Genomic DNA, 25,941 nt, shown 5'->3' with positions numbered 1-25,941 from the left:
GATTTTCTGATCAGTTTATACCTGCTCTTTTAATCTGAAAATGGAAAAAAAAAGCTAACAGAGGAATGTGTGTATGTTCAACAGAAGTGAAATTGACTGAGGTTTCACTTCTCTGACTCAATTGACATATTTTCTCCAGGTATTTATTTGCACTTAGCATGAAAGTCATGAGAGTTTAAATTGCACAACCCACTCTAATTCTCTTATGAAAGAGGTCACAGGGTTCTTCTGATTCACATAACTACACTGTACAGGACACTACCAGCTGTTTTAACAACATTGCTAAAAGATGTAATAAAATGTCAATGACACATGCCACACTGGGTAACTCATTTACCATCAAGAACTGATCATCTCTGACACTGGAGTTTGAACTCAAAGATATGAAGAATCCTGTTGATGGACTGTCTGTGTGCAGCCAAGAAGCAATACTGTTGCCACTAGTGAGCATGGGTAAGTGAATTTCAGGGACTTTATCCTTAGAATCATGCTAAAAATGTAATATCTCCTAGTTGCAACTGAATCAGTCTCTTATCTTATTATGTCTTACATTTTAGGAACTGTGCTTTCGCATCGTTTGTGTGGAGTATTTGTTTTCCATTTTTTTTAATTAAAAAACTTTAGATGTGCATTTGTTTTAGCAGCACAAACTGTATCTTTGCCTTGTTTTTAGCTGACAAAAATCCATAAACTTGTTCAGCACACTTATCCTAAACTGAAGAGGTCTCTTATTTATTATATGTCTTACATTTTAGGAACCATGCCGTTGCATCGTTTGTGTGGAATGTTTGTATTCCTCAGTGTTTGTCTGATTTCCTTCACACCACCACCTTGCAATGGAGGGAACATTCTGGCGTTTCCTGTGGATGGCAGCCACTGGATCAATATGAAGATCCTGCTGGAAGAACTTCATGCCAGGGGACACAGCATCACTGTTATCAGGCTCTCTGACAGCTGGTACATCCCAGAACAGTCTCCTATCTACACATCCATAACCATTGAAGTGTTTCAGAGTTTTCAGGACCTTTTTGGTGTGTACCTACAGGAGAACATCAGGGTATGTCCAAAGGGATTATATATGGGTTCATATATATTTAAGTGTTAAGATGATCACTTTTTTCACCACCTTTTTTCTAGGCGCAGAGAGAGGGGGCTTCAGCACTTACTTTCTTCAAACTCACCAAGGACTTCCTCTCTTTGATTTCTGAGATTCATTCAATGTGGATTGATGCTGTTGCTAGAATCTTTGATGATGAAAATCTTGTCAAAAGATTAATGGATGCCCAATATGACCTTGTTCTCACTGACCCAGCTATAGGATCAGGGGTCTTACTAGCCAAGTATCTCAAACTGCCCCTGGTGCTCAATGTTCGCTGGGTCACCAGCGGAGAGGGCCACTTGGTGATGGCCCCCTCACCACTGTCTTATATCCCGGTGTTTGGATCAGGCTTAACAGACAAAATGACTTTCATCCAGAGGGTCAAGAACATTTTTTTCTACAGCATTTTAGTGTTCCAGCAGGAAGTCGTGGTGGGGCCGACCTATGACGCTGTCTGTGAGAAATACATCGAGGGTGGATGTGACATCATCTCGCTTCTGCAGGAAGCAGACATTTGGCTGTTCAGGTCAGATTTTGTGTTTGAATTCCCCCGGCCAACAATGCCAAACGTCGTCTACATCGGAGGATTTCAGTGCAAACCTGCCGAACCTCTGCCAGCAGACCTGGAGGACTTTGTTCAGAGTGCTGGGGAGCATGGAGTCATCATCATGACTCTGGGAACCTTAGTCAATGCTTTGCCCAGAGAGCTCGCAGATGAAGTCGCCAGCGTCTTTGCCAAGATGCCTCAGAAGGTAACACATGCTCAGTGTCACTGATTCACTATTATATCATATCATTAAATCTATGTTTCTTATCCAATACACTTTGGGCCAGATTAAGCAAATATCTCCTCACGGTACCTTTGTGGTTTCCTTTTCCTATGAAAAAAGGAAAATGTTGTGTTTATGATCTTGGAAAGAGATCTTGATATAAAATGGATAATTAGGGCCACGGGGCAATCGCACCGAGCTCTGGTCCCATACAGCAATATCTGTAGGGACCAGTGCTGCACTACTGTTATACTGTGGATTTTTTCTTCTTCCTCTTCAGAACGCAATTTCGTCCCGCTACTAGTCCTACAACTTGAAGAGTAGCAGGACAAATTATATATCAAAACGGGATCGGTGTGCTATTTCTTCTCTCTACAGAATACAAATTTTCGCAAAAAACTGCCCCAAATTTTGCATTGAAATGAATGGAACGGCCGAAAAAAAAATGAGCGAAAAAGAACAATAATTGGAGATATTTAAACGTCTACTTTTTCCGGCATAATTTCACCTAGTGACTCCATTTTAACTTCAAACAGTAGACACAAGTCTTGTGTATCGGTGTATTAATCCATGTTTTGATAGGTCATATAGTTTTTTATCAATCCCTGTTCAATGACCATGATCATTTTTGGAGAAATTCTGAGATTATAATGGGTGTGTACTGCACGGAATGTTCGTGTCACAGTGTGTGACATCATCGCTAGAGTGTAGAGGGAGAGAATAAATTGTCAAAAAATAAATTTGAAAACTGCGCTCCAGGCCGCAAATTCCACTCTACAGAAATAATTTATACATAGAAACGTAGGAAAATTAGTCTTCTCCCTCACAATCCTCTGGTAAAGCTGTCAGAGTTATAGTTTGGGCGTAGGAGGCACAGATGCACCACCAACACCACCAACAGCCTCATTGGGTCCCATATTAAAAACGCAGGAAGATTTCTGAAAAAGGGAGATGGAACAGTTTTTTTAGATCGGTCTAACAAAGCTATTTTTTCATTTTTCTGGAAAAAAAAACATATGTAGACGTTCAGGAAGAACTCAGGATGCTCAAAGTGAAGTCGGATCAGTGATAGGTATTATGGTTTTGCCAAAAATGCTTTCTGTTCGAGACCAGAAATTTCAGTCTGTCCACCTCTGCTGTCACTGAGCCGGACAGGTGTCAGTTAATTCTGTTGATTGCTTTGATCTGATTGCCTTTGATCTTTGATGTGATTACAGTAACAGATACACACACACACATGCACGTAAGCGCGCACACTCCTCACACATGCATACACATGCTTCAAACACGCACGCACGCGTATGAGGTTAAAAGGCATAGTTTGAAATCTCTGAAGAATCTCATCATAGTGTACACACACCGGCAGTAGCCCCCGTGGCCCTTTCAGAAAACTAGAAAATTTCCCCAGAGGAAATTTTCTAGTTTGTCCTGCAACTCTTCAAGTTGTAGGACTAGTAGCTACACCTGCAGATATGCAACATATGCAACTAATTCATATGTTGCATATCTGCTGGTGTAACAACACAGTAAATTCATAATTATTTCCTTTTTGAACAGGTGATATGGAGGCACAAAGGGGAGCGTCCCTCTACTTTGGGCAACAACACCCTGATCGTGGACTGGATGCCACAGAAGGACCTCCTGGGCCATCCGCAGACCAGAGTCTTTGTGGCTCATGGAGGAACCAACGGAGTCCAGGAGGCCATTTACCATGGGGTCCCTGTGCTCGGCATACCGTTGTTCTTTGACCAGTATGATAACCTTTTACGTCTGCAGGAGAGAGGGAGCGGAAAGATCATTCAGCTAGCCGATCTTAATGCCCGCAGTTTTGAGCAAGGTATTCATGAAGTGCTCCGTGACGACCGCTACAGACAGAACATGCAAAGACTGTCACGTTTGCACAGAGATCAGCCGATGGCGCCCATGGATCAGGCCGTCTTCTGGGTCGAATATGTGATTCGCCATAAAGGGGCTTCTCATCTGCGCACAGAAGCCTATAAGATGCCCTGGTACTCATACTACAGTTTGGATGTAGTGTTACTATTGATTACTGCAGCGACTGGACTGCTGCTGTCTACTTTGGCCGTTTTCAGGTACCTGTGCTGCAGAGGGAGAAGGACCACCAAAACCAAACAACACTGATGATGGTGAAATTAGTTAGGAACACCAGTTTCCAATGTTATCAGACAGTTGAATGAGGCGTTATTAGCTGTACTCAGCCCATACGAATTGGTGAGTAGGGGCCTCCTGCACATGCTAGCAGGTTGAGAAGGTTGTTTTCAGCCCACTCAAGGCCACAGTTTCCTGACAATTACATTACAAATCCTCTTGTGAGGGCAAAAACTTCCTGGTTAGGGGTTTCAAAAGATAGTAAAAGTCCTGGGGTTGTTTGACAAATTCGCCCTTAGAGAATTTTGTTGTCTTTTTTACCCATAGAGGGTGTTAAACAGCACACGTTAATATAGCTGCCAATTCAATGTGCTGATAACAACATGCTGGCCTTCCAGCAGGTGGAGTAGGCTCCTACTTGCGCAAACTTCTGGGATGCCAAAAACCTATTTAATCGTCTGTTAACATTCAAATCAAGTGGTTTAGAAATACATTACGCTACAGTGAGTTATCTAAAACTTTGTGTTTAGACAAGAATACATCTGAAGGTATCTCATTTGTATCTATTTATTATTTACGAAGCAAAATGACAATCACTCAGTTGATTCATCCAAATTAAAAAATATATAATAGTTAAAGAAATATAGCCACATTACTTTGTTGAAAAGAAATTATTTAATTTTGTAATATACCCACATATCATTTATAACTGTCTGATCATGGGAGAGTCATTTGGCAAGTCTTTGCCTGCTCTCTCAATCTGAAAATGGAAAAAACAACAACAAAGGAATGTGTTTGTTCAACAAAAATGATATTGACTGAGCTTAAACTTACCTGACTCAATTCATGTGTCCATGTCAGGCACTTTATCTGGCCTTTGTATACATTATTTCCCATCTCATAATATCCGTTCATCCATTTTTTTGCTCTATGATCTTTCCAACAAATAATGAAAAACTTCAAGCCAGATACATTGTTGCTTCAAGTAACACGAGTCATAGCGTAGGCTGACAGTTTTGGTGAGTCTTGAATGGTTGGTATTAGTTTTTGCTTTAGGCTATGGGATTGGACCAATGTGCAGTGTCGATTGATTAATAAAAATCACAGCTTAATGTTTGTTGAAGTTACACATCTTTTCCACTTGTCATTGCCAGAGTTTACTCACTCTCTGGCCTTTGGAAGCAGTAAAGCGACTGTGCTCTTTTTGCTCTTTTCAGATTGCAAAGGTTGTTCTCCACTCTTTAGGTTCAGCATTCCCTGCACTAAAACTGGCTTAGAGATAATGAAAACACAAAACTCAGTCTCAGAAAATTAAAATATTACATAAGATCAATTAAAAAAGGGATATTATAAACACAATTGTCAGGCTTCTGAAAAGTATCTTTATTTCTATACATCAATACTTAGTTGGGCTCCTTTTGAATCATGAATTACTGACACACTGAGTTTTGTGTTTTCATTATCTCTAAGCCAGAAGCATCAAAATTACAAGAAAAACAGGCTTGAAATATTTCACTCTACGTGTAATGAATCTATATAATTTATGAGTTTCACTTTCTGAAATTATTGGGGGGAAAAAATTTAACTTTTTCATTATTTTCTTTTTTTTTTTTGGAGATGTACCTGTAAGTCTGATGGGTCAAGAAACACAAGCAGGTTGGAAACAAAACTTCATGTTAGTTCAACAGACAATTACAGAAGCACCTCCTGTAGTGAGCTGGGTAATGAGGGATTATTAGCACTATATTATTAGATTATATATATATTATATTATTATATGTGTCCAGTGTGACCTGTAAAGTGGTTTGTTTCCAACGTGTCTCTTTTTAGTATTCCCACATGTCAGCTTTTACCTGATGTACAGTACAGGCCAAAAGTTTGGACACACCTTCTCATTCAATGTTTTTCCTTTATTTTCATGACTATTGACATTGTAGATTCATCAAAACTATTAATGAACACATGTGGAATTATGTACTGAACAAAAAAAGTGTGAAATAACTGAAAACATGTCTTATATTCTAGTAAGCAAAGGGTGGTTACTTTGAGGAATCTAAAATACAAGACATGTTTTCAGTTATTTCACACTTTTTTTGTTAAGTACATAATTCCACATGTGTTCATTCATAGTTTTGATGCCTTCAGTGAGAATTTACAATGTCAATAGTCATGAAAATAAAGAAAAACGCATTGAATGAGAAGGTGTGTCCAAACTTTTGGCCTGTATTGTACTTTACTCACTCCCACGAACAAACAGATTTGGTTCTGGGGCTAATTAACAATTGTTTTGTTGTTTGATTGTTATTTTTCAACCAAAGATTTTTTTGTTACAATCATTATATAAAATCCCTACTGTAAGCCTACTGTAAGGAGATGTGTCGAGATTTGGTATACAGTATCGTATTGTCATTTTTTGTTAGTTTATTAGAAGCATTTCAATTATTTAAAAAAAATGTATTATTTTATTATGATAATTATTATCACAACCAAATACACATTTGTAGATATAGATATCACTATCACACAGAACATTTATTTTTAAAAAATCTACATATTTTGCTAAAAGGTGCGCTCTCTTCTGTAGCTCCTGGATATCAATATGTTAAATGTAATCATTAATCCTGAATAAACTAATTTTCTCAAGATGGAGAGCAAAACTAAAACCTGCAGCTCTAAACTGAGACTCAGAAACGGGGTGATGCTGAATAAACAAACTGCACACTGTAAAAAATAATTTGTTAAATTTACGGTAAATTACCGGCAGCTGTGGTTGCCAGAACTTCCCCGTAAAAAATACAGTGAGTGGGTTTTCTACTGTAAATTTAAATGTAAATATCAGCAAGAACTATTATTTAGACTGAATAATCACATTATTTTTAGGGTAATTGTGTCATTGTGACATCATGGTATTTATCCATTAACTTTAAAAGAAAATTTATATTTTTACAGCAAAACTGTGTGTTTCCTACAGTTTATGACAGTAAAAGTAAAAGTTTTGTATTATTCTTTGAAAAGTGTCTACTACGGCAATGCACAATTTTAAATTTTCCGCCCTATTTCTGATGCGATTTGACAGTGTTTTACTGTAATTTATACAAACATTTTTTACAGTGCAGGTGAGAAACTTCCCCTCATTCATTCATTTGTTTGTCCATGTGCTCCAACAATCTGAGTGCTGCCTGATTTCAAGCCTTTCTCTCATCTGCCCTGTGTGGGGCTGCAGAGACCCCTCAGTGCTGCATGAGTCAGACGTCCCTGGGTTTCCACATGGTCATTATCCTGTCCAGAGCCCTGCTGAAAAATGAAAATGGCTTGTGCAGACTGTAACAAAAATAACCCCTGTGATACCATAATGGCAACTTTTATTTATTCAGACTTAAGCTGCTACGTAAGATATATGACATGGTATGCTGCTGGAGGCATGGCTGAGTAGCTTTCTGCTTTAATGCTGTTTGGATTGTTTACATTTAACTGTTAATCATTTTTGGAAAGACTTTATGTGAATTATTTGACAGCAGATGATTAAGAAAGTCTGTCAAACCTACTGTGTAACAGGTTACGGTCTGCTGTTTGCTGTGGAGAGAATCAAATACCGAAATAAAGGAAACACCTGGAAAAATAAGGAACACAAACGATATAAGCTGATGGGGAGAAGTTTCCTGTAACGTCTGCTCCGTGCCCTCCAGGGCAAGTTAAACACCATTGTACGCAAAGTGATTCTTGGCTATAATTTTATTCTCATAAGGCATGTCATCTCTAATAGCACGTGTTAACGGCAAGTGTTTAAACATCTCTCAACAGAATATGAATTCTTTAATCAGCTCAAGCTAAATGTTATCACAAGTATGGAAAGCTTTTTTTCCTTTTCATTCTTGCTGTATGGGAGATATGCCTAAAAACAGTGTTTCCTCCATCAACAAATCAAATCAACTTTATTTATAGAGCCCTTTAAGACAGCGTTAGCTGATACAAAGTGCTGTACATGGCAGGACAGAGCAACAATAAAAACAAAACAACAAAACAAGCAAAAACAACTAAAACAAAGCGAGTCTCATGCTGGGTAAAAACCAATAAATAAAAGTGGGTTTTAAAATGAATCTCAATTTTAAAATTAGTCTTAACTTTAAAATTAAGCTTAATTTTAAAAAAACCACAAAGAACAAATAAAAACAGAACAAAGTCTCATGTTGAGTTAAAAGCCAGTGAATAAAATGGGTTTTAAGATTCCTTTTAAAAGCGGACAGTGAGGAGGCCTGTCTGATGTGCAAAGGTTACTAGTCCTACAACTTGAAGTGTTGCAGGACAAATTATATATCAAAATGTGCGGTTTGATCGGGATCGGTGTGCTATTTCTTCTCTCTGCAGAATACAAATTTTCACGAAAAACTGCCCAAAATTTTGCATTGAAATGAATGGAATGGCCGAAAAAAAAATGAGCGAAAAAGAACAATAATTGGAGATATTTAAACGTCTACTTCTCCGGCATAATTTCACCTAGAGACTCCATTTAAACTTTAAACAGTAGACACAAGTCTTGTGTATCGGTGTATTAATCCACGTTTCGATAGGCCATATAGTTTTTTATCAATCCAAAAAAAATATTTTGTTTGGTTTTAAGATTCCTTTTAAAAGCGGACAGTGAGGAGGCCTGCCTGATGTGCAAAGGTAAAATGTTCCAAAGCCAACAAACCCACAAGCTGAAGGAATTTGTCATGGAAGAAATAGTCCCGAGGGTTTCATTCTCCTGCAGCTGACTCTGCAGCTCTTCTTTAAATCATACAGGGGGAAAGCCTTCAATTGCAGCAAGCTGGATGGTGTAATCAGTTTTTTTCGGCGGCCTAACAAAAGCCTGATGTAACTGGAACGAAGCGACTGCACTTGTACATTAGTGTATATTTGCTGTAGGATCCAGGGCAGAAAATGACTAATTCCATATGTTCCATGTTGCTTGTTTATGGGTATGTGTGGTCATATGGCACTTTCACAGCTAAAGTGTGGCTGTTTATGTTGAAGATGTCTCACAGCTAATCCAAGAAATCATCATTAGGTTTTCAGGACACATACTCCATCTCATGCGGAGATGTAAAGTAAAAAAATTGGTTTCCTTCAACCGAAACAACCACAGACTAAACAATCACCCGCAGCTTAAATTGTTCCGTGAGAGACTGATGGATCTATTTCACCACAGTCTTCCTCAATGATGGAAGCTTTTTACCAATTTTTTTTTGTTAAGCATAGCTTAATTTTTTCCACAGCTTTTGGTATGTTCTGCTGTTATGATCTATTTTTATCTCTCGAGAGTTGGAAGAAATTTGAATTTAATTTGCTCTGTTTTTACCAAGAACAGTTTGTTGTTTTATGTCGTGCACAGTGAGGTTTTTAATTTCTGTGAAAAGTTGCTAAACTCCAGTAATGTTATAGTACTAACTGCTGCAAGATGAATTATGGGATTGATATATTATATATATTCTTCAGTAAAGGTTGTCTGCATTAAGATGAAAACTCACATGTAAAGTTTCTCATTTGGGTCCTTTTTTTTGTTTGATTTATTGTAGGAATGCAGCTACTTAAGACGCTTGAGACTCAGATGTTATTGCCGTCCATCTCAATGAAACAAAGATTTCTTAGTTAAATCCAATTCAGATGGGACAAAACTAACAAAGTCAAAATCCAACTTCTAAAACTTTACACTATACATCACAGCTGACATCTCCGCCAGACTAGAAGGTAAATCTTACTGTAGTTGATCAACTATGCAGTAAAATGTAATATTGTTAACAAACAAGATTTTTATCTCTGCACTCTGATTGTTGGCATTTTTAACCAGAAGCATCATGTCTTTTTTGTTGTTTTAATTTCTGTGAAAAGTTGGTAAACCACATACTTTTATAACAGCTGCAGAGGGAGAGAGATGACCAAAACCAAACAATACTGAAGACAGTTAAGATGAAAACTCACACGTAAAGGTATGTTATTTAGGCCTTTTGCATAATGCAGCAACTTTACTCTTTTAAAATGAATTGTGATGATTAGGATCCAGTTGTAAAATGCCCATAAATATTTTTTGATAATGAAGAATGAAACCATTGACTCACTGCACACAGACACTTGTCATGATCATGATCCTTAACATGATTGCCATCCATCTCAATTTAACAAAGATTTCTTGGTTATAACCAATTCAGATGGGACAAAACTAACAAAGTCCAAATCCCAAATTGTAAAACCAGTGGCGGTTCTAGGCCAATTTTACTGTGGGGGCCAAAGAGGGGCCAGTGTTTAATCAGAGGGGCACATTAGCACATGAAAAAAATGGCAAATATGATATATAAGCATTCAAAATGTTTGAATGTCTTGAAAAAGACACAAAATGACCAAAAAAAGACACAAAATGACCAAAAAAAGATACAAAATGAAAAGACAGAATAACCAAAAAAAACCCACAGAAGACATAAAAATGACAAAAAAAAGACACAAAATAACTAAAAAAGACATAAAAAGAGAAGACAGAATAACAACAAAAAAAAACCCCACAGAAGACATAAAAATGATAAATAAGACATAAAAATGAAAAATAAGCAGACACAAAAAAGACACGCAAATGACATTAATTACAAAAAACCCCACAAAATTACAAAAAAAGACACAAAATTACAAAAAAAGACACAAAGTTACAAAAAAGACACAAAAAAAGACACAAAATTACAAAAAAGACACAAAGATCACTAAAACAGACACAACAGACAAAAAAATTACCAAAAAAAATGACTTACAAAGGCACGTAAAGACATGAAAAGGATTCAAAAATGGACAAAATATCCCTTTAAGACTCCATAGAGTTAAACTATTATACAATGTAACATTCTGGGTTCCTTTTGTGTAAAATGACATATTGTTTGAACAAAAAAAGGTGAGAATTGTTCCATTGTTCATCGTTATAAATTGATCATTTTATTGGCCCCTCTGTAGAACCGCCACTGTGTAAAACTATAAGCGAGACGTCACAGCTGACATCTCTGTCAGAGCAGAAGGTAAATCTGTCTGTAGCTCATCACCTTTTCAGTAGACTGTAATGCTAAGAAAGACTTTGGAAAATCTCAGATAAAACTAATCTGTTTTCAGTTACAAAACACAATGCAATGTTTTCTTTGAGATGCCCACCGTCTGAGAAACAGCAAAGTAAATCTCAATATCAAGAACACATGCATCGCAACCAGGACGCCACGGGCAATCCGTTTCTGTGGAAAACTCCGAGATCGATTTTGTCCCGCTTGTTATTCTTTGTATTTATATCAATCCATAGGAATGACATCATCTTTTGAGCTAAAATCAAAGCCAGCAAGAAGATAAACCAAAAATGACTATGGAAAGTCGTATAATTTCACAAAACAGAGCGTATTAAAACCATTTCCCTCTGCTGAACACTCCAAAAACAGATGCCTTGAAGCAATCAGTGGCTGGAAATGAAAGCTCTCTTTGATAAAGCGTGCGCTCATGTGTTTCTGATTCATAAGATGAGTGAGGTTGTCCTGGTAAATCCCTCTACAAGCTAAATTACATTTCACTTATCATTTAGTAATTCAGGGCTTGAGACTCTTGAGCTTACTGATGAGGGAGGCGAAGCCGTGATAATGTTCCAGTGGGTAAGAAGGTAAAGTGAGGTGATTTATGAGTTCTGGAAACACATTCAGTATAAAATTCAAAAGAAGATATGTGTGTTTTCTAACACTTCCTACATTGTGAGGACTGTAACGTGATTTTAGCCAACAGAATGAGGACGTTCTTGGAAAGTGAGGACATTTTAGTGACTTTAGTCACTTCTTCAAAGGCCTGTTAAGGGTTACGACTTGGTTTTAAGTTAGTGTTATGATAGGATAGTTTCAAGTTTTTAACCCTCTATGGTATGCATTATGATGCCAGTTAGGAAAAAAAGGTTTGGAGTGTTTTTTTTGTCTTAAAATAGACTCAATAAACATAATCTGAATACATTTTATAATTATTTTTTGGGAAGTTTTTGGGGTCTGTCGCCTGCAGGCAACATTGTACCATAACGGTGCACAAGTGAAAAAGAGAGTTTATAAAATAAATTTCATCATTATTTATTAATAAACATGTGTACAAGATTCAGTAGCTTCAACAGGGTACAATACATATCATTTTAAATTTAAAAACATTATAAAAGGAACTTTTTTAACCGGTTTCTTGTCTGAATGTTGCCTGTAGGAAACATTGTACCATTGAACCAACGACCCATTGAAATGAATGTCTTCAACAGTCGAAGTGGATGAAACTATCAAAAATGAAGGTTTACTCATCTATCAATAGGAATATATTTTTTCCAGAAGGAAAAGGGCCAAAAAATGTTTAAGTTTTGAGTGATTATTTTGTGGTGCAAAAAATGGCAAAGCTGTTTCCTTTGGAAAAGTCTGCAAAAGTATTTCCTGGAGGTCATGTGACAAATTAAAGCATTGCTATTGGTTCCCTATATAATACCCTTCCCTCTTTTTTAAAGTATCACATCACTCAAAAACATGCATTGTAGAAATTTGACAGGCCAAAAATGGGTATGTTGCCTGAGGGCAACACCGTACCATAGAGGGTTAAAAGCAAACAAAACTCAAAAGCTCTACGATATTCAGTAAACATGCACAGATATTGTGGAAATTAAACCAGGTAAGAAAAGAAACACATATTACACGAAATAAAGTGAATCTGATAAAAAACAACAACATTAAAACAGGTTAAGCTTTTAGGCGTGAAGCTGATATGGTAAAGGTTAGGGTAAGGAGCTAGAGAATGCATTTTGTCATTAGATGTCCTCACAAAACTAGAAGAGAAGACTGTGTGTGTATGTACATAGTGAGAACCAGAACATGATTTTAACCAACAGAGTGAGGACATACTTGGAAGGTGAGGACATCTCAACCAGTCCTCACTTCTTCAAAGGCTGTTTGAGGGTTAAGACTTGGTTTTAAGAGTCCTTGCAAAGATAGTAGTACAAGAATGTGTATTGTGTGATTGTTCTTGTGTTTCTGGTACTTCCTACATAGTGAGGACCATAACATGATTTTAACCAGAGGCCTGTTTGAGGATTAAGACTTGGTTTTAAGTTTAAGGCTACCATTAGGTTTAGTTTAGAGTTAGGCTAAGGGTTGGAGTTAGTACAAGGATGGTGTGTTTTGTCTCATACTTCATACATAGTGAGGACCAGTAAACAATTTTAACCAACAGGGAAAAGTGGAAAGTGAGGACATTTCAACCACTCCTCACTTCTTCAAAGGCTTGTCCTCACAACGATAGTAGTACAATGTGCATTTGTGCTTGTGTGTTTTCTTTTTTTTTGTTTAATATGTGTTTATTAAATTTTCAAAAGACAAAACAGGAACACATACATGACAAAAACAAAAAACATACATTTGGCGAGAGATTCAGGAGTCATCCTACACAAATAGGATAAGCAAGTAAAACAAACCAAGTGTTCACTGCCATGCATGATACATTCACATGATCAAAGAAAGGGAACCAGAAACAAAACCATATCAATTAAACGGTAACAAGGCAGAGCATTCTCAGCTACGATACCAACCCTCTTGCAAGAATGGTAGAGATATTCAAACCAATATATGACAAAAAGGGTTCCCATGTTTTACGAAAAACATCATCCCTGCTGTGCAGTCTACATGTCAGATAGTCCAGAGCAACATATTCAAGTATCACCCTCTGCCATTGAGCCTTAGAAGGAGCTTTATCCATTATCCAATTTAAAAGAATCCACTTTCTAGCACAGAAAGCAAGTGTTTGATGAAGTTTTCTTTTACATCTGTCGGTGAGCTTGCGTGTTTTCTTGTAGTTCCTACATAGTGAGGACCAGAACATGTTTTGAGGACCTTTTTGGGAAGTAAGCATATAGAAGTACAAGGATATGTTGTTTTATTATTATTCTAAGCATGAATTTACCCATTTACATCTGCATAAGTCAACAAACATGATGCTTCATTGCATAGATTAAAACATAAATAACCCATAATGGTCAGTAAGCGTTATTTTTTATTTTTGATCAACACATTTCATATAAATTGTAACAAGCTGGTAACCTGTGATTAAAAGCTGATGATTCAATACAACTTGATTGAGCTCAGATGGAGTTTCAGTTTAACTGATATGATACAGTTTAATATTTCAAGTTGTTTACAACTGACACATTGACTAGGAGTATACTTTACTGGCTGTTTAAATACACCAGTTTTCAATGCTATATGGCACATTTTTCTTCTAGAATAAAGTGTATTTTTGTCCCAGGTTGGTTAGAGAGTGAGTCTGCTTTGTTGTAACTGCTAATTTGCTTCCTGCAGAGTCGATGTTGTAGTTTGCCACCAGTTTATTACACACAAACTCAATTTTGGGTTAAGTAATCAGTGACTTTAAGAGTTTCGTTAGACATTTTATATATGTTCCTTCCACTGTAACATATCATCATTTCAACCCCTTGTAACCAGCATGTATTCAAGCTGACAGCTGCTCTCTGCCAGGGAGGAAATCTTAAACTTTTAACAGACACCTTTTGACCCCAAAGGGGAGTAAGTGTGGGTTTGTGTGGCATGTTGCTGTAATGGTAGTTTCGAGGGGGCTGTAAACCTCAAACAGTGCTTTGGGAAAGAAAAGAGTGAATGAGTTGTAATTAAAACTGAATGGAGAAATAAAATGGAAGAATTGATGCAATTGTTTCTTGAGTGTAAATCACATTTTAATGACATGGTGAACGAAGCCAAACCGATAAATGTAAATTACTCTGTTTTATTTGAACAAAACTCATTTGAAATGGTCCAACATACTCAAGCAGACATAAACAGACTTATATGTGGAAATGAAATAGCTGCATGTCTTTAAAGTATTGTGCAAGCAGTCCAGTTTTCCCTTTTCAAGTCAGACGCAACACTTCCAAACTCACATACCTCCATTGTGTTGCAAAAATGTATAAGGGTATAAGGGTCCTCCCAAAGATAGAAGTACAAGGATGGTGTGTTTTGTCTCATACTTCATACATAGTGAGGACCAGTAAACAATTTTAACCAACAGGGAAAAGTGGAAAGTGAGGACATTTCAACCACTCCTCACTTCTTCAAAGGCTTGTTTGAGGGTTAAGGCTTGTCCTCACAAAGATACAAGAATGTGCATTCGTGCTTGTGTGTTTTCTTGTAGTTCCTACATAGTGAGGACCAGAGCACGTTTTGAGGACCTTTTTGGGAAGTAAGCATATAGAAGTACAAGGATGTGTTGTTTTATTATTATTCTAAGCATGAATTTACCCATTTACATCTGCATAAGTCAACAAAACTCATTTGAAATGGTCCAACATACTCAAGCAGACATAAACAGACTTATATTGTCTCTATGTGGAAATGAAATAGCTGCATGTCTTTAAAGTATTGTGCAAGCAGTCCAGTTTTCCTTTTTCAAGTCAGATGCAACACTTCCAAACTCACATACCTCCATTGTGTTGCAAAAATGTGTCAGGCAGATGCATCACTTTTACTGTACATGACAGAGTAAATGTACAGAAGGTCAAGGATTGGCCTTGATGCAACTCTACTTTTGTAAAAAAACAACAACATAATTTTAAATTGCTGCAAACTGCAAAACTCTTACGTGTAGTTCTCCACGTTTTTGCCCTGAGGGACGCCTCGACCGGTCCAGACTAAAGGTCAGACACCTTAACATCTGCTGTAGGAAAAGCCTGCAGACAAACATAAAACAGGTGCTGTGCATTTCTCTGTCTGGTCGCTGGTATCAGCAACTGTGGCAGAGAGTTTGCAGCCTGTCCTCATATTATCCCTCCTGCAGTCTGTTTTCAACTCTGGCTCTCTTCCCTTCTCCCTTCTCTCATTTTGCACCCCCTGTTTTTCATGGAAAATCCTTCCTGTGATCATGGTTGGTACTGGATGATGTCACTGTGCATGTTCTGTGTTAGAGGCTTGTCAAGGCCGGGCTGTAAATGCACAGAAAACAGATCCCCAACATATGATTAAAAGCTAAATTACAGGTAGTGTACATTCACCAGTGACTAGATTCTACACAATAAAAGGCTAAATATATAACTAGGCAACTGTCAAATAAAAAAAGGAATGACAAAGGGGAAAAAAAGTCAGATTTTTGCTCATTGTTTTAGAGAAAAGGAAGAAATTACAGCTGATATTTGGTCTAGTTACACATTCATTTGCCTGCATTCTGGGCTGCAGAAACCTCTAATTATTCAGCCTAAAAACACACACACACGCCTAAACTGACTGATTTATTTTTCCAGCTGATTGTAATGAAAATATTTTTGGACTAGGACGTTAAGAGGTCTCAGTATTTGACTTGGCATCTGTATAAGATTGCTTGCAACCATAAATCTCGAATAGAAAAGAGAAAAACTAAATTGGTAAAAAAAAATTAGCTGATACTTAAGTGCTACAATACTGTAAAATCTCCCAAGGCTTGAGTTTCTGTGTGTGAATGGCGCCCATATTGCTTCATACTTCTGCTCTTTCAGCAACAAGCATGCACTTGCAGTTTCATATAGACCTTTCTCATCACTCAACACACAAATTCAGCCTCTTTGGCTTGTTCTCCCAAAGGGCATCTGCAAGGCGTGACATCATTCTCTCCACAGACACACAGATCACATTAATTGCTCTCTCTCTACAGAGGAACTACTGGCCAGAAGCACAAAGTAATCCACTGATTTTGCACAGCAAATCTCGCTCTGCTTCGGTTGGGTTTTTGCACGTGTTGCTGTCTGTTGGGTCTGCTAAATCATACATGAGGAATTCTCTCAGACAGAGCGCATCATCAATTCTCCAGAATCTGTTGGATCATATGGCTAAACACATAGCTGCACCCCATGCAGTGTTTGGGTCTATTCTTCTACATTTGTCTTCATTTTTTTCTCTTCTCACTGTTTTATCGTATAGTTTTATCATATGCATTTGGCTGCATGCGCAGTGTGTGTATCTGTCTATCTTGCATACTACTGGACCAATCAGCCAACATTTTGTTTGTCACATTTAGGATCTCAAGGATCTCTCATGGTTGCAGGGATTCATTTTTGATTAACCTACACTGCTGGTCAAAAGTTTTAGAACACACCAACTTTTCCAGAATTTAATTGAAAATAATGCAGTTTAATGTCTCAGTGTACTCTGAAATGAATGCACATTTGTAACATTTAAAATTCTTTATTGAGCATGATAGAGTTTAGAGTGAAAGTAAAAAAAAGATTCAAAATCACATTTTATGTTGGACTAAAGGACTAAAAAAAGACACAAAATGACCAAAAAAAGACACCAAAAGTCACAAAATGACTAAAAAAGACACAAAATGACATGAAAATAATTCAAAAATGGACAAGACTCCATAGAGTTAAGTTGTTAACCCATTTCTTGTTCCCTGAAAAAGGCCTACTTGTATAATTCTGAAATGTACATTATTTTCCAGTTTTGGTAAAGCTTACCTTTTTTTATTTACCTCTGGCAGTTCACCACTTACCTTTGTACCCTTTCAAGCTGTTCATTTGACTTGAACTGCTTGAATTTCAATAAAAAACTGGAAAAATTGGCGTGTTCTAAAACTTTTGACCGGTAGTGTATTTTTATCATGAGCGCTGATTCCTCACTCCTCCGAGCGGTAGGAGTTTTAAGTCAATAATAGCTGCTTTAGTTACATAGTAAATGCATTTCCTGCAAGCTAAGCTAAAAACAAGCCTTGCAGGCCTAGTTTTGGCCTATGCAGCATGTGCATCGATGTGCATGGTGGAACCTCATGCTTTTCATTTCGAGTTTGAATGTTTGACTTGTGCTTTTTATTATTTTATCTCTTTTCTTATCCTGCTGTATCTTATTTTACCTTATTTATATTTTAATTTCTATTTCCCTGTTTAATTGACTGTTTTCGCTGTTTTAATGTGTATGTAAAGCACTTTGAATTACCCTGTGTTGAATTGTGCTATACAAATAAACTTGCCTTGCCTTGCCTTTGACTGCAGGACCACATTTATGTTTATTTGTGTTACTTGCACAAGATGCGCCAGTGTTAACAATGACAGCATCAACGTGGCAGAAATTGTCACCACTGCTGCTTTGTACCTGTTTTTTGGAAGTTCCACAAATGTTGGAAAGCAAACAATGTGGAGTCTGCATTATTAATATCCAGAGAAATGCACTGCTCAGTGAATTTTTATAAATAGAGTTTGGATTGATATATACTAGGCAGGAGATTGTCGCTTTACTGAGTGCACCTTTTTTTCAAGTTTGTTTTGTTTTCAGCAGCTCAAATGTCAAAATATATTCGAATCAGATAGACTTTTCTGACAGACAAAGGTAAAGGCAAAGTAAGGCTCTAAATATAAGTATAGTATTGACTGTGAACATAAAATATCTGCAGGCATGTACTAATAATTTGCAATCTCAAGATAATTTAGTCCAGGTGTTTACAAACTGTGACACTATGCAGGAATTATTTAGCAATTGATTTAAACGTATGCAGTGTAAAGTCCTATAGATAACATCTGCAAACACTATATGCTTTAGTAATGCACATCCAAATCTTAATTTACTGTAGCATATAAAATCCTAGCATATTGTCTGAGATCAGTGGAAGTGGCATGTTTAGAGTGGATTGGGAATGTTTCTGTCACAGCGTATTGCTCATGAAGTGGATCCTGGATGGCACTTTGCTCGTGTCTCTGCAGAAACTACCCTCAATCCCTATAAATTTCAGATCCATAGCCTTGGTCAGCTGGATGTAATTTAGAGTTGGAGGACACACAACAGAGCTGTCTGGCACTGAGCTTAGAAGGGAAGAGTGCGCTAAGACTTCGGGTCAAGTCTTGGGAGGGGATTCTGTACAGTTTCAGTGTGGTAACATTTGTCCAAAACGTGGGTTCACCAGGGTAGAAGTGGAGTGAGCCCAAGGAGTAGAGCAGAAAACAAAGTATGTAACAATACGACACAATGATTGATGTTTTGTTTAATACATTTGTCCCACGTAAAAGGCCCTGGAAGCACATTTACTCTTTCTACCTCATTGAGAAATTCTGGATGCAGCTCCTTCTTGTGCTACGTTGACCAGTGACGGAGCAGTGCAAGCTGTCCATGAGCTCAATAGTTTGGGAGAGAAAAAATAGAGAAAGAATTGGAGAAATAAAGGTGTTTGAGCGTACAGATTCAGATGATGAGTCAGTTGTGCACCAAAATCAGCGACATAAGACTTAAGAAAGAAAATTAACTGGAGTTAGTAACTTCTAGTATCTTTGTCAGTCGCCAGACAAAAATGTTGGCATTGTACGTATCTGGAAACCATTTAACCAGCAACTTTTTTTGTTTGGTGATGTAGCAATGTGATGTTTATAGCCACATACTTGTTGGGAGACCAGAGTTAATGTAACGTTGATGGAATTGTTGTACGGATGTTGTGGTTTTATGTCCCGTTGTTGGAAGTTATGTCTGGAATAAACCTAACCCTGTTATATATACCTAAGCTTAACCAAAGTGTTTGTAGTATTTTCCATGTTTTGGTCCAAAAACAAATGTAGATATTTAATGTTATCTGTGGTTTGCAGAAACGTACACTGCCAGCATTTATTCTGGCGACTGGGTTGATATCTGTAAGCTTTGTAACTGGCAGTCACCAGCCGTGTTGGCAGCTGTGAAACATACAATAATATCTGCTGCGATGTTACAGTGTGTTTACACTCTGTACTGACAGAGTCAGCTGGAGGTTTCAGGTTTCATTTCTGGCTTTAGATTAGCTTTCAAAGTTGTGATGCATCTCTCTAGCTCTAAAAACTTTGCACTATAGTAAAGGTCAGAAATTTCAGGGGACATTGACATGAAAAAACACAATTTTGAGTGGAGGGAATCTTTAAATATATACTAAATTACAAAAAAAAGAAGAGAGGATAAAAAAGTCACATGGAGCAGCCAGTATTTGGATAACTGTTAAAACGGTCGATTATAAGAATGCACCCATCCATCCATTCTCGTCCACTTATCCGGGGCCGGGTCGCGGGGGCAGCAGGCTAAGCAGGGCATTCCAGGCGTCCCTCTCCCCAGCCACAACGTCCAGCTCCTCCTGGACCCCGAGGCGTTCCCAGGCCAGGAGAGAGATATCATCCCTCCACCGTGTTCTGGGTCTTCCCCGGGGCCTCCTACCAGTTGGACCTGGAACTCCTCTAACGGGAGGCGCCCGGGAGGATCCTTACCAGATGCCCAAACCACCTCAGCTGGCTCCTTTAGAGGAGAAGGAGCAGCGGCTCTACTCCGAGCTCCCTCCGGATGTCTGAGCTCCTCACCCTATCTCTAAGGCTGAGCCCAGCCACCCTACGGAGGAAGCTCATTTCAGCCGCTTGTATCCGCGATCTTGTTCTTTGGGTCACTACTCAAAGTTCATGACCATAGGTGAGGGTTGGAACGTAGATGGACCGGTAAATCGAGAGCTTTGCCTTCCGGCTCAGCTCCTTCTTCACCACGACGGTCCGGTACAACGCCCGCATCACTGCTGACGCCGCACCAAACCGCCTGTCCATCTCACACTCCGTTCTACCCACACTGCTGAACCCAAGATACTGGAACTCCTTCTCTTGAGGCAGTACCTGTCTCCACCCAGAGGGGACAGCACCTCTCTCCATCCAGAGGGGGCAGTACCTGTCTCCACCCAGAGGGGGCAGTACCTGTCTCCACCCAGAGGGGGCAGCACCTCTCTCCACCCAGAGGGGGCAGTAGCTCTCTCCACCCAGAGGGGGCAGTACCTGTCTCCACCCAGAGGGGACAGCACCTCTCTCCACCCAGAGGGGGCAGTACCTGTCTCCACCCAGAGGGGGCAGCACCTCTCTCCACCTGGAGTGGGCAGTCCACCGTTTTCCAACCGCTTCACACTCAGCTGCAAACCGCCCCAGTGAGTGCTGGAGGTCCCGGTCTGATGAAGCCAAAAGAACCACATCATCTGCAAAAAGCAGAGATGCAATTCTTAGGTCACCAAACCGGATCCCTTCCTCCCCCCAGCTGAGCCTTGAGATCCTGTCCATGAAAACCACAAACAGAATCGGAGACAAGGGGCAACCCTAGTGGAGGCCAACGCCCACTGGGAACGTGTTTGATGTTGTGCCAAGTATGCGGACACAGCTCTCACTTTGGTTGTATAGGGACCGGATAGCTCGTAGCAACGAGCCCGGTACCCCATATTCCCGCAGTACCCCCCACAAGACTCCCTGAAGGACAAGCCTTCTCCAAATCCACAAAGCACATGTAGACTGGATGGGCAAGCTCCCATGACCCCTCCAGGAGTCTCGGAGGGTAAAGAGCTGGTCCGTTGTTCCACGGCCAGGACGAAAGCCGCATTGTTCCTCCTGAATCTGAGGTTCGACAATCGGCTGGCAATTCAGCACCCTGGAGTAGACTTTCCCTGGAGGCTGAGAAGTGTGATTCCATGGTAAATGGAACATACCCTCTGGTCCGCCTTTTTGAAAATGGGAACCACCACTCCAGTCTACCAATCCGTCATCAATTGAGGCTTTGAACATGGCCCATTCGGACTCCATGTCCATATTCACAGGCAGATTTCAATTCTTTTATTTCTTCCCATGTTTAGTTATTGTACACTTTACTGCAGAAATGTGTGGAGGACTGTGAGTTCATACTTGGCCAACTGTGGTTTCTGGAACAAATGACATGATCTGAATCACATTTAGGATTGTTTTTTCATCCAACAGTTTTATTTCTTCGATTGTTCGTGACAGACTGAAACAATGAGGCCATTCTGTCAAACACATAGCATCTTCATGGGGAACCATCGATTTCTACACTTGGGCTTCTGAAGAGAGAACTATAATACGGTTCATGTGACGTTGAATCAAAACACGTTGGGTTGTTTCTGTAATGAGAAGTGAAGCCTGAGAATCATAATCCAATGTTTAACTAATAATCATCTTCTGGAAGATATAAAGATAAAGCTGAAAGCTCGTCCAGTTTGATGTCTGGTACCAAGACAAGTGGGCTCTCATGACATAAATTAATGATGACCATGAGTTGCTGTGCCATTGTTGCCAAGATTTTTTGGATACGAATTGTAGCTCAACTCCCTGGGCAAGAGAAAGTTAGGTCATTGAGTATTTTCCAGGCAAACAGCAAAGACTTGAAATGGATATTGTAAGAATTGGCATATATTGTGTTGATTGGTGAGCTTTAAGGATAATTTATGCTCCTTTTATTTATGAAAATAGACATGTGTATTTCAGTTACTACCCATATACTTCCATGCATCCTTTACATTGGCTTGGATGTTAAGCATGATGTCCACTAGAGGACAGTTCAGTGGAGGAGTTCATAACAATGTCCTAAGATAAAAGCAAAAGTGGAGGCACGAAGTGGAGAACATTAAACACACCTTAACATGTGGACAGAGACTTCTTTTCACCAAAAAACCCTCAAAAATGCAGCCATTTTTTAAATTTTATCGAAGTTTGTTGCCTTGAAATTTTGAGTTCACCCAACTTTTTTTGCAGTGTATAGCAACTCAGCCTGAACATTTTTATTTGTTTAACCACAAATGAACCACAGATGAACTCTGACAAGGTAGGAAAGTGTTTGGCAACTTCTGCTGCCGGCTTTTTTATATTACATTTAAAATTTTACTATGAGAAAATTTGTAAAAAATTTCAATGTTTTTAAACATTCACGACCATTAAGCAATTTATTAATACTGTGAATTTATATATATATATATATATATATATATATATATATACATTTAAAGATTTCAACTTCCACTTAATGGTTAGTATTTGTAATAAAAGTAATTTACCTATTTCTTGTAATGCAATTTGCACTATACCAACTATTTTCTTTCTTTTGTTTTTACATTTTACTGATTCTTCTTTTCTAGTCCTACACATCTACTGAGAGGAAAATGACTGACAGTAAAAGCATCATTATAACAAGAGTCAATTTGGGGATTAAATGAAGAATGTAGAAGTGCAATGTTAAGATGACAATGGATGAATTCAGAGTTAAGACAGAATTTCATCCTGCTGAGTGACTCAAATAAGGAGCTTGCCAATACAAATCAACAGATTCTCATCAGTTAATAATCTTCGTGTTGACTGTTTCAATTGAAAAAGAAATGCAAAGAGTCTTTACCTCTGTGCTGCATGAGCAAACCTAGTAAACTAACACACATCATCTCTTTTCATCACCTTTTTATCACCACTTGTGACGTTAATCCAGCAGTTCTGGTGCAAACTCCCCTCAGCTGCAGTGAACTCCCCTCTGCTGCTGCACTGGATCATTTTAATGGTCTTAACACAGAGTTGCACTACACATATTATTTCATCATTTCAAGCTCACAGTCCCATGTTCATTTTCTTCTCAGAAGGAAAATATGATATGATAAACATCAGGAAAATATGAGCCGCACATGAGATTCACGTTGTGCAATATTACCGGTAAATGAGCTAAGGAGCATTGGAGCATTGTGTAACTGTTATGTAACTCGACTCTGGAGTGCTTTTGTGTACAATATTTATGAACATATTCTTATCATGCAGACATGTTTTTATCAGGAGATGCAAAAGACACTAATGTACCAAATTAGAGCTTTTCTGGAAATTCTTTTGACACTTTACATGCTTTCCAAAGTGAGATTTGCACGTGTAAATACTCAAGAGAAAGAACTTGACACACCCTCATGCTCTTTATGCATACATGGTCATATTTATTTAATGCATTTTTTTTTGTGTGTTCAAACTTTAACATGTTGTGTCCTTGGGTGTTGTGTATGTTCACCTGTCGTTCTGAATATTAAAACCTGGTCAGAAATTGTGTAGAGAACAGTGACTAATACGAGTAAACAATATGATGAAAAGTGAGATATTTTAAGAGAATGACTCAAGAGATGAAGACTTTAGTAGAAAATGTGTACAGTATTTTTGAAAAGCTATGAAATATGAACTTATGTGAACCTAAATCCAGTCAGAGAAAAATACATTTAAGGACTACAGTACAGGCCAAAAGTTTGGACACACACCTTCTCATTCAATGCGTTTTTCTTTATTTTCATGACTATTTACATTGTAGATTCTCACTGAAGGCATCAAAACTATGAATGAACACATGTGGAATTATGTACTTAACAAAAAAAGTGTGAAATAACTGAAAACATGTCTTGTATTTTAGATTCCTCAAAGTAACCACCCTTTGCTTACTAGAATATAAGACATGTTTTCAGTTATTTCACACTTTTTTGTTAAGTACATAATTCCACATGTGTTCATTAATAGTTTTGATGAATCTACAATGTAAATAGTCTGAAAATAAAGGAAACGCATTGAATGAGAAGGTGTGTCCAAACTTTTGGCCTGTACTGTATATATATAAAGTTTCCTTCACGCTCTTTAAAGCATTTGTTCAAGATCCATATGGAGATTGAACTTAACTTAACTGAGGCACATAGAAGCTTTATCTTGTTGGTAAATAAAATTACATGACATAATGCAGATTTCGTTGGCTGCCACCAGCTTTTTTTTGTTTTTTGGTCCACAAAATGTTCCTCTTCTTTAACGGCAACACTTTTCACCCTTGGGAATTTGCCATGGAGGGTAAGCGTGTGTGCTTTTGAATGTGTGTGTTTGTTTTCGTGGCTAAAATGCAGCATAGCAATGGGAATGTCTTAGCACAACTTCCCTATGGATTCACAGACCTGCACAAGATTTTGTGCAAAGGTTGGACATGAGCCAAAGAACAGCTGATTGTTCATGTCAGCTGGGGAAAGGGTGTGTGTGTGTGTGTGTGACAGTGGGAGTGGCCAATAAGAAAACCTCTACATGCATTCATGTACTATGGCCAAACTTGAGAAACATTTGTCAAAGACTTTTGTGGAGAGCATTAGTCATGTTTCCATCAACACATTTTTCTGTACATTTTGAAGATTTGCATGAGAAAAGAGTAAAATAGTTAATGCGCTAAAAGGGAGATGGAAACACTTTTTCTGGCTTAGCGAACATTTAACTCAAACGACTGATCAGCTGTTTCCTCTGACATGAAAGAACAATTATAAGAGTCCCAAATTAATCCAATTCCAGAAGACTTCTCTCCATTTTCTCTCGTTGGTGGCCGAAGCTGTCCTATGACCAACCTCTTTTTGTTGTTGTTGTCTCTCTTTTCCTTCTGGTTACTGAGGGATCAGCCTAAAGCACACTGAAAAAAGAACCAACTTAATTGAATTGTTTCATTTGGTAACATCTAAATGAATTAAGTTCTTTCAAATTAATTTAATAAGTTAGATTAACACAATTGATTTTAAATTAATTTGAAAGAACTTAATTCATTTAGGTGCTACCAAATGAAACAATTCAATTAAGTTGGTTCAACTATTTTCTTTTTTCAGTGCAACACATTACACTGACATCTTCTGACCAAAGTTCATCTATGAAGCTTTATTTATTGGCTCTAAACCAGTTGATGTAAACGACACTAAATTGCATTTTCTTTAATGCAACATTTCAAAAATTTTGCTTCAAAATGTTATGGTTTGCCCCACTGCCTATTCCTTTAGCGCCCTTATGTTTTTGTACATGATTTGACATAAACTAAGGCCAGAATACTTGCTAAATATGTGTTGCTGATTCATGATGTCTGCTTCATGTGCCCCGCATCTGTTTGGAGCATTTCCTGTGCACGTCGCCAGAAACTCAGGCTACACTTCTGCAAGATGCAATGCACACATGGACAGTAGACAGTAGTAAAGAGACAATCAGGCTTAGGCAGCAACAGAAGCTAGCTCTTAGCATTGAGCACCAGCCGCAGCAGAGCAGGACGTCAACCACCTGGGTTTTAGTTTGTCCTTGAAACCACCAGTGGGAAGCCAAACTAAGCAAATAAAGATAAACCTGTGAACCAACCAAGGTTATAATAGTTTTGGATTTTTCATTAG

The 25,941-nt window shown here is 38.2% G+C and overlaps 1 protein-coding gene across 1 annotated transcript; it reads left to right on the top strand.

Moving 5' to 3' along the window:
• The first annotated feature begins 353 nt into the window (after positions 1-353).
• Positions 354-5,919, top strand: LOC131986461 (UDP-glucuronosyltransferase 2C1-like). Its single transcript, XM_059351435.1, has 4 exons — positions 354-453; positions 756-1,057; positions 1,138-1,851; positions 3,427-5,919. The coding sequence occupies exons 1-4, from the start codon at positions 384-386 to the stop codon at positions 4,009-4,011; spliced, it is 1,671 nt and encodes a 556-aa protein (XP_059207418.1). The 5' UTR covers positions 354-383; the 3' UTR covers positions 4,012-5,919.
• Positions 5,920-25,941: the final 20,022 nt, after the last annotated feature.

The sequence above is a fragment of the Centropristis striata genome, chromosome 15 (genome assembly GCF_030273125.1).
Source record: "Centropristis striata isolate RG_2023a ecotype Rhode Island chromosome 15, C.striata_1.0, whole genome shotgun sequence".
NCBI lineage: Eukaryota > Metazoa > Chordata > Actinopteri > Perciformes > Serranidae > Centropristis > Centropristis striata.
This window is presented reverse-complemented; position numbering and strand designations above follow the sequence as displayed.

Bases quoted from the DNA above. Each gene is read 5' to 3' on its own strand.
- LOC131986461 (XM_059351435.1), top strand. From the start codon at position 384: ATGAAGAATCCTGTTGATGGACTGTCTGTGTGCAGCCAAGAAGCAATA. The intron at 454-755 runs GTAAGTGAATTT...CTTACATTTTAG, and splicing joins GTTGCCACTAGTGAGCATGG to GAACCATGCCGTTGCATCGT. The intron at 1,852-3,426 runs GTAACACATGCT...CTTTTTGAACAG, and splicing joins TTGCCAAGATGCCTCAGAAG to GTGATATGGAGGCACAAAGG.